Source organism: Prosopis cineraria, unplaced genomic scaffold (genome assembly GCF_029017545.1).
Source record: "Prosopis cineraria cultivar Desert tree isolate PC_DT_omini unplaced genomic scaffold, ASM2901754v1 PC75, whole genome shotgun sequence".
Taxonomy (NCBI): Eukaryota; Viridiplantae; Streptophyta; class Magnoliopsida; order Fabales; family Fabaceae; genus Prosopis; species Prosopis cineraria.
In genome coordinates, this window is record NW_026555403.1 from 61,027 (window position 1) to 70,864 (window position 9,838).

The window sequence follows — 9,838 nt, forward strand, 5'->3', positions numbered from 1 at the left end:
AAAATATGAATTCAATTATTAACAACACTATTTCAGATTACATGCACAGATATATTTACCATGAAATTAAACAAAAAAAGTAGCCCAAAAATCAGAGATAACGTTACGTACCTGGTTTCACAAGGGCCAGATTCACATCTTGACATGCAAAATATTTTACAGTGATCGCAATATTCCATTATTTCTTCTGAATGCACCCAAAAAAAAAAAACAATTGAGCGATGAACTGAGACTCAAAACTTAATTTCAAGGAATATATTTTGTGTAGGCAAAATCAAAAGGATTTAGAAACATATATAGATCACTTACTTTCTTTCTAAATCCTTGGAGACCAAGAAATAAGTGCTTGGTCACCACTTAACGTACACTCCAAGGTAACTCGTAGCCATAAATAGCCCGCAAAAATAAATGTCAAGATTTATTGCAATTATAATTAAGTAATCTAAAAATTTAATAAATTTTTTAAATTATGAAGATATTTTGTATTTTAAAATATACATAATTAAAAGCATTATTTGGGCCATTTTTTTAATCGGCATGTAAACATATTTAGAAGCATTATTATTCTCGAGCTGAATGTTAAAAGATAGAATTCGTTATATAAAACTTACACAAAGAAATCAAATAAGCTAAAATGATTAATATCAAGATGACGAAAAAAAGTAACTAACTTTATATATGCTTCTTCAAATCATTTATACTATGCCTTTGGCCAAAAAAAAAGAGCATTTATTTTATACCTTTATCTTTTGAATGTTTCCAAAAAAAATATTTAATTTATTGATATATTTTGGCAATGAGTCGGACCGATCTTGAAATTATTTATGAGGGGAAAATTCCGAAAAGAAATCTTAAAAATAAATATATAGAGAGTAGAGAAATTGAATGGAAATCTTTTTTTTTTTTGGGGGGGGGGGGGGGGGGAAATCCTAACGTGTTCTCTGGATTGCCTCCAGATTTCAACGCGTTACCCTTTTGCCAGATCACATACGGCATGATATTTAATTATAATTTCTTCTTAAAAAAATTTATATACTTAACTTAATATATTTAAAGTATTTATTTTTAATTAAATTAGCATATGTGAATTTTTTGATGAAACTAATATTATTAACACATTAAACTTCATTTATCTTAATTTAATTGAATAAAAATATATTGAATATATGAGGTTAAATATATAAGTATTCCCAAATTCCCATTCCTTCTTTTGCTCTGACTTGAAACTCGTGCCATCACCATGTCCGCTTCCAATTTCAGGTTCATTGCTCATCATTGCTGGGAGATTTGGTCCATTCAAATCTCGTTTAAACGGTTTAAATTTAAAGTTTTTAACTGAAAAATTTAAAATGATAAATCCCTTTTTTTTAAGAAAGTGTCATTTAAAGATTACCTTTATTTTCAGTTTTGCATTTGTTAAAATACTTTTTTAAAAAGATATAATTTTTTTATTATTAAATATGAACATTCACTCCCAACTTCCTTAGGTTCCACTTTTATCCTTTATTTGGTGGTGTGTGTGTGTTTGTGTTTGTGTGTGTGTAAACACTTTGAAAAAAACGCTCCCTATAGTAGTGCTATGTATAATGAATTTTTTTACAACTACATTACATATTCAAAAGTTTGAGTGATGATAATTATCAAGGGTCATTATCTAGCTCTTTAGTGATTGGCCCCAAGCTTTAACCCTAATACAAACAATCTTACTAAGCTAGCCAAACGAGGTGAGAATTACAAATCTGCCCTACCCTTATTATAATAAACACTACCTTAAGAGATTGGGGAATCGGATAGGTTGTTTTCCCAAAGATTGATATGAGATTATGAGTACCCTCACTGAGATTGAGGAGTTAACAAACGATATGGAATGAGGCCATTTTGCTTGTATTAGCATGGAATTAGGTCTAAGAAAGAACTTGTCACCCAAGTTTGTCACAAGGAAGCACCTTTTTAATGTGGAATATAAGGGTTTACAAACTTATTTGTTGAAGATGAAGATGATATGGATTACATGATTGTGGAAACTCCTTTAAATGAAGGTGCATTGTCATTTAGAGTAGGAAAAAATCCTCCTAGATCAAAAAAATAACTCCAAAATAGAGCAAGAGTCTCAAATAATATAATAAAGGTAGTAAACAGATAGCTCCCAAACCAAAGAAAAAAAAAAGTAACTCCAAAATAGAGCCAGAGTCCCAAATAATATGAGAGGGATATTTGTGGAAACCTCAAGTTACTACAGGGATATTTGACTTCTTTAAGAGTCTCTTTCACGACACTTCTCTCTATTTTAGAGCCAATTTGCGTTCAAGTAACAAGTTTTATCTTCACTTGTACCTTCTACTTCTATGGTGAAAACCATCCTCATGGTAGACAAACTTTGGCATGACATTATTTCTTTTGCAAGTAATACTGATGGTGCTTGGCTCCTTATTGGTGACTTTGATACCTTTTTTTCCTTCTATCGACGTGTGGGGGCTTTCAAATTGGCTGAATTGATGAAGCCGGGCTCCATCCTTTAAACTTCATTGGTGATAGATTAAAATGGAGGGAAAGCAATGCTAAAGAAAGTCTTGATTAGGCTATAGCTAAATCTAAACCCTGGCTCACTTTCAATTTCTCATATGTGCAACATCTCATGAATTTCGGTTCTAAAGACCCCTCTTTCTAAGCCTAGACTTCCAAAACATTTATAAGCCTGGACAAAGTAAAAGGTTCAAATGCACAGCTGCTCGGTTTCTTGAGAATTCTCACTCCAGCATTGTCCAAGAAGCGTGGAGAGGAGGAATCTTAGATAGAAGGAATCAAAGATTTCAAATCAAAATCCACTGAATGGAGCAAACAAGAAGTGACAAATGACAAGCTCGTGACAAAAATGATAAGAGTAGAAAGAGGATGGATTGGTGATGCAAACTCCCGTTTCTAATGCATGTAATTTTTGGAAATTTCTAATTCACTCACTCCAAAGAAAGCCATGGTAAATACTAGTGAAAAAAATAGAATGAATAATCTTAAACTCTGTAATGAATGATAAAGGAAGATCAAATAAAATACTAATAAAAGTTCTTGAACAGCCTCTTAATTAATAATATTTTTAAGAGTTTAATTGAAGATAGAGCACAATGATATCATACAATTCACATAATTGACTCCACTTAATAAGATAAAGCTTGTTATTATTGTCATTGTCTTGTTCACTCACAACACTGGACAGATTCTTCAACTAGCCCATCTAAGGAGCTTGAGGGGAACCTTAAAAGGAATGTTGGCTGCCAAAAGGGGCAAATTTTCCTTGGATAAAATTTTTTGGCCATGTTTGCTGGATTTTAAGACTACAGTGCAGCTCTTTCTTCTCTGCTGAACCACATAATCATGATAACTTGACTGTCAGACGTCTACAAGCTGTCCGCGAGGATATTTCTCATACCACTTGTAAATCCAATCTGCATGGCAATTGCAGTTCTATCTCAACCTACGGAACTGTAAAAGAGAGTGACTTGTCTTCAAATTTGGGATCTCTCCCACCTATCATAGCGGAAATCCAAGCCTTATTTTAAAGGCCTTGAATGGTGCAAGTTTAATGCCTGCCAAATGGCTGCTGCATTTTATAATCGTGCTGAGATTCTTCTACTGGTACTATAGGAAAACAAGCCTTCCCATGCTTTCATTGATGTTATACAACGAGCTAGGAAGCTTCTTGATGAAGATTGGGCAGCTCCATATAATCCTGTTTTGAGAGATGCTATTCAACTGGCTGATAAGCTGGCAAAGCTTGCTCTGAATTCCCATTGTCCAAACTATGCTATTTTTGACTCACCTTTCCCAGATATCATTCCCAATCTGGACGCTAATTTTGGCACCTCTGTTTTAATGTAATTCAGGGTTCTCCCAGATCTTGTTTATTCAGGGAGGGGGGGGGGGAATAGCATGACAAATTCTATACAGCCATGAAAAAAGACTCCACCCAATCTCTATTTCTAGAAAGGAGAAGCAAAGAAAATGGGTTTCAGCGAAAAGGAGGTCCAATGTTTTAATTCCACTACGCAGCACATTTCAGCTCTCCGATAACAACCTATATGCCAAATCATGTATTTCACAAAACTAGCATATGAAATAAGAATCAGCTCCTAATGCTCTCTTACCCGAATCACCATAATCCATGGTCATTCTTGTCTAAAACAACTCACTTAAAATCAAAGCACTTCGTGAAGCTCCCATGGCTCAATCAAACATAAGGCTCCAATGTCCTAAATGCTCCGATTTTCATCTTGATAGTCTCCTATGAATTGAAAGCCCCAAATGTACTGTCGTTGATCCATCTTGACAATTAGATGCAGTACATATCTGAGTTTGCATTCCCTTGATTACTGAATCGCTCCATTAAGATGAGATCGAGCAAAAGATCCTGCTCACCTGTCAATGATAATATCTCTAGCTCAATTGAACAGTTAAAAAATTGAGGGGATCCAAAATCCAAATCCATTCACACCTTCATCTTTCTCTAAATGCATCGAAGATCAGCCACTTTTTCCTTTCCTTTTAGGTTGATCAACACTACAACTGAGGTAGAATCTTCAACTTGCAACAAATTTGAAGATGTGTCCTCCTGAGCCATTGGATGAACAAGACAGGTACATGATGTCCACAGGAGGCACACTGCATGCCTCATGCATAGTAGAGCATACAATTCCACATTGGCCTTCCATGAGCATGAGCATGACTTGAAATATCATGCCAATAACACTTAGCATTTCATTTCAGGATATTACAAATAATCATCGCTGCAGATTAACAGTTTTTGTACACAACACAATAGCCTATCATCCTAGAGAGCCTAATGACATCTTTTCACCACCCAAAGATGCACTATAAAAAAACTGCATATCAACTACTTTAACTGCTTGTTTAAATGAACGGATTCTATCAGAATATGGCAAAGTTAATCAGAAGAGGGTCTTCCCTCTCCATCACCATTTTTTTCAGATTTTCGTTTTTACCACCCACATTCACATAATAATCAGAGTAGTTCCAGACATGAGATATCAGGTTCTCTGCCTGACCCTCCTACCATCTGAATCACCGCCATCTGATAGTTGGGCCCACACACTCCGAGATTTTCCCCCAGCACTGCAGTAATCACTCTCACAGCCTGCAATTGTCATCAACATCTCCGACTGTAGCCGTGGGCATTTATCTTTCATGGACTGAAATCCATCTGACCTCATCACAGCTGCAACAGTAAGTCCCAACAAGCTAAGGATGCAAAACTTGGCAGGTAAATAAATATAAAACTTACAAAAAGTCAAACAATACAAATTGTTCTGTAGTTTTATAATAGAGATATAAGAAAATTGTTTTGATGTTTTAGTAACTATAATCTGATGCCTTAACTTCACATGGGAATTCTGAACCATTACACCCAAAAAAAACCTCGTATCCTAGAAGTTGGTACTCAGCGGAACTAAAACCTGTCTCTATGTTTCCATGGTTGCTTTCCATTCTGATTCATAGTAAGTGAAGCAAGTAATGCTAACTATATGTACCTGCCAGATTCTGCGCAGCAAATTTTAAGCAGACAGCTTTTAACTCTCTTGCACTGCATTGGTCAGCCCAGGTCAATATGTCAGCAACAGAATTTACACAGATGTCTTCGCAGATACGAGATTCACACATCAGTTTAAGCCTCTCCAAGCCATACTTGTCTGCTGCAGCTAACAGCTTTCCTGACAATGTCTCGGACACAGAGGATTCACTAGATGAGGTTGATGGAACCATGTCCACCTCATCTGTAAGGGTATCTCGATAGATAAAGTGCAGCATGGCCTGGCCAAAAAGAGAACGTTCAGGACAACAAATCACCATTAAAGTTGAAAAGGTAAAACACAGAGAGCAACAAAAAATGTTCCGGTCCATGTTAAACCTGACTGAATAGAGAGGTTAAGGTTCAAGGGAAACAAAAAAAAAATGTGAAGATTTTCTACCTTAAAAACCTTAGGTTCTAAATCTGACACAATAATTTCCTCTTTATGCTCATCTAAACCTCCAAATAATTTAGATCGAAATTTTGGGGATCTAGCAGCCAGCACCAACTTATGAGCAGAAAACTTTTCCCCATCCACATTAAAAGTAATATCGGAACCCTCCATACTTTCCAATAGCATGCCAAAGTGTGCTCCAATGTCAGATTCTGGAACCTTAACTGAGTGAAGTCGAGGACAATCTACAGCTGAAACTACAACTCCAACGGTACAGTTGAATTTCAGGCAATCATCTTTCAGATAATCAGAGCTTTCAAGCAAAGTACGTCTAAAAAACCGCTTGTATCCCCTACATGCACAGATAAACAAGATCTGAGTCACACAAATGACAATACAGAAGAGCATTTTTCAGGTTGGGATAAAATCCATTATCTGCAAAGAATGTAGATGGCTAGATGCACGAACGGATCCAGAATGAGAAACCAGGAGGGATTTTAAATAAGGTGAAATATTGGGGGGGGGGAGAATCAATTTTAGTAATTTTAAGAAAGAAAAATTAAATAATTTCCAAAGGGAGCTGAAAATTATTTTGGGGTGGGGGGGAGCACCCCTGCATGCCCCCCTGGATCTGTCTCTGGCTAGATGTCATGAGAAATAAAAAAGATACAAGAGAAATTCATCATTGCAGTGATCCAGCAATCACTAGATTCAAGCATATCTAACTGCTTAAAGAAATTACCCCTCTAGGCTCTAGTATTCACTTGCACCCAGATCTGCCTGCCCCCCTATTTTTTTCTTTTTTTTCCCGGTCAATCACATGCACAAATAGATCAGTATGCAGTTCAATCTGGTAAGCAGTATGGGAATTTCCCAATACGCAGTAAGTAGAAAAGGGTAGGCTTAGTAGAATACAATTTAAATTGAAACTCCCCAACGGTAGCATCACCATCATTAATCTAGAAAATATTAAATACAAGGTAAATAAAAAGTCCACAAATCAAAACTCAAAAAATAAATTAAAATGAGTGTTCCAACTCAACATTCTAAATGTAAAATTATCAAGTTTGTTTCAAAGAGAGAAAGGGAATTAACGATAACTTTCAACCGTAAAAAATCCAAGCACAAGATTCACGTTAAACAGTGTATGTTCAAGATAAAAGACCAGTAATAACACAATAACACATGACATGAATGGAATGTACCTCCAAATTAATAGCTTACACTGAATATAGCTCTTGGATCTGTCTATAATGAATGTGCATTCAAATTAATTAGGCTTCTCTATACGTAAATATTATTCTTCATTAAATTAATTAATCTAGCTGTTCTTAAATAGTATGAGTTAATTAAATTAAAACCATTAACATCATCCATAATCTATATCTACAGATAGTTTCTAGTTCAACATATAGACACTCTTTTCTGCACAGTGACGTAATTCTTGTATTCCATTTTATAGAAAAAAATTGTGAGAATTTGAAATTTGATAACCTTAGCCAATTTTCCCCTAAAACAGTTTAAGTTTCATCCACAGTAAGTGAACTAAGAAATGTCCAATTAGAGAGAAAAATCTTGACAAACAGAAGGTGTGCATTTTGTTTTGAACAAATTCTTACACATTCACAAATCACAAGGATGAGTGAAAAAGAATAAAGGGTTAAAGAAACACTTTAGACAGCTTTAGCTCAGTCTTTCTCCAGGAGTTGATCTCCTTCTGTCATCTTCCAGGTTCAAGTCTTTCAGAATTGAATTAAAGATAATTTTTTCAGGAAAACACAATCATTGGTCCTATAGTTTCATCAGATTTTGTTTTTACACCCTGTAGCTTTTTTTTTTCAGTGTTTAAAATTATAAGGATCGATAATTATGTTTTTCCTTCTTTTTTTTTCCATTTTAAAACAAGAAGCCAATACATACAAACTCACTGCCTCATGAATGTACAATGGAGATCCCACTTTTGGTGATTCAGTACATAATATGTGGGTAACAGCACTGGCCTAGGTAAGTACCATCGACATAGACTGTAAAACTGAATAATGTGAGTAGTATCGATGGCAAGTTGTTATGTACACAGTTTTTTAAACAAGAAATATATGTAAAATCCTCCAAGCTACCAATCTAATTTCTCGTAAATAATCAAATATGAATTCACGTTATCACTAAGGTGTAACAAGCAAACATCTTTCTGTAACATCTTTCAATATTCGTTCAAAAAGAATTCCAGTTCCTAAAAGTCCAGCATACATGATACTGTATATGACATTGTAATCTGACAGCAAGGAATAACTTTAAAAAGGAATGTCACAAGAAAGAAAGAAGCAACATATTAGGCATAGCAAACCAGGTAACTATATTATGAAAATGTAGAGCAGGAGAATGGTTGTTCCAATCACACAGAGACAAGTTACAATGTCAATGATCTTACCATTAGCTTCGTTTATCTTTAAACCAGAATGTGACTAACATAATGCTTATCAAGAAACAGGATTAATGCAGCTAGTATTTTTGCATAAGAATAAAATTGCGACATTTTCATCAGAAATTGTAGTTTTAGAAGAGTCTAAACATTAGGGCACCGCATTATCCCTCATGATGGACATTCCCAATGAAGTTCAACGTTGAAATACCCTTCAGGAAGAAGATTTAAAGAAAACTCCAGCAAACCAAAACCGAAATAAAACTACCGACAATACAGAGTATGAGAAGGATAACGAAACCCTACCACATGCTGCCCTTATACTTGAGTGTATATGGACCGCTCTCGAGCGACCGATCGAAATGGCTATGAACCTTATGCTTTCCTTGCCCGCTCTGATCCAAAAGCGTGAGCTCAAACAGAGCCCTCACATCCGTACCGTCGCTTGCCAAGGCGATAAAAACAGAAACATAGGCTGAATTGTCCTCAGGATTCTTGCCATCGGGGTAGAAGTAAATTGCCCATTGATGCCCTCCCACTGTGAACAAATCGCTTCCAATGTACTTCCCAACTCCCATCCCCTTCGCTAACGAATACCCTTGAATCACAAACTTATGCGACCCATTCACCGTCTCCGTCACCGACCTCGAGCTCGTCGGCGATAGTAGGGGACTCTTCTCGGGGGTCAAGGTTCCAGCCATAGCAGTAGGGTTGGTTTTACAGGGAATCAGAACTCCAATCCGATGCGTATGATTCAGGGAAAACGTCAATTAAGAAATTTGCTAACGAGAACGAATTTGCGGGAAAAGAAAAAAAAAATCCGAATCAGCGGAATTTGGAATCTTCAAATATAAGAAGTCTGAATCTCTTGTCGTCTCTTTCTATGCACTCTGGCCTCTGCAAGACGAGAGAGATTAATTAGGCTAAGCGCTAGTCCGAGAAGGACGACGCCGCACTGTACGTCGCAATCCGGAGGGTTCTACTTCGGAGAGAACCAGAGGTTTGACGCATTGAAATGTCGTATTTGCCCTTAAGTTCGCCACAAATATGAATGCATCCGTACGCTGTGATCGTAAATCATAGATATATATATATATATTGGCACCATCAAAAACTGTCGAAATAACAAGGGTCAAGGATTAATTTTATTGCTAAAGTGTATGTAAAGATTCACATGATCTTGAATTTAATTCGAGATTAATGTTATTTCCTTAACTTTAAAAAGTTAATCTTCCATATTCTTAACGTTATTTTTCTGTTAAACAGATCCTACATTCAAATTTTTTAATATTTTACATTATAAAATATTTGAGTAGGTCCCACCACTTATTTTGTTAAAAATTTTTTAGTCCCAATCTCTTCCCTCTTAGCAATATTCATGCTTTCAACGTGTAAGCTACAGCTTGTGCTACAGTCATAGTGGTTCTCTCCCACTCTTCATTAAATC

The 9,838-nt window shown here is 35.8% G+C and overlaps 1 protein-coding gene across 1 annotated transcript; it reads right to left on the reverse strand.

Moving 5' to 3' along the window:
* Positions 1-3,021: 3,021 nt before the first annotated feature.
* Positions 3,022-9,436, reverse strand: LOC129295236 (BTB/POZ and MATH domain-containing protein 4-like). Its single transcript, XM_054933733.1, has 4 exons — positions 8,698-9,436; positions 5,979-6,324; positions 5,541-5,820; positions 3,022-5,227 (listed from the first exon to the last, which is right to left on the reverse strand). Exons 1-4 carry the CDS (start codon positions 9,090-9,092, stop codon positions 5,040-5,042), a joined length of 1,209 nt encoding a protein of 402 aa, XP_054789708.1. The 5' UTR covers positions 9,093-9,436; the 3' UTR covers positions 3,022-5,039.
* Between the last annotated feature and the right edge of the window lie 402 nt (positions 9,437-9,838).

Bases quoted from the DNA above. Each gene is read 5' to 3' on its own strand.
- LOC129295236 (XM_054933733.1), bottom strand. From the start codon at position 9,092: ATGGCTGGAACCTTGACCCCCGAGAAGAGTCCCCTACTATCGCCGACG. The intron at 5,821-5,978 runs GTAGAAAATCTT...CTTTTTGGCCAG, and splicing joins TAGAACCTAAGGTTTTTAAG to GCCATGCTGCACTTTATCTA. The intron at 5,228-5,540 runs GTACATATAGTT...TTACTGTTGCAG, and splicing joins TGCTGCGCAGAATCTGGCAG to CTGTGATGAGGTCAGATGGA.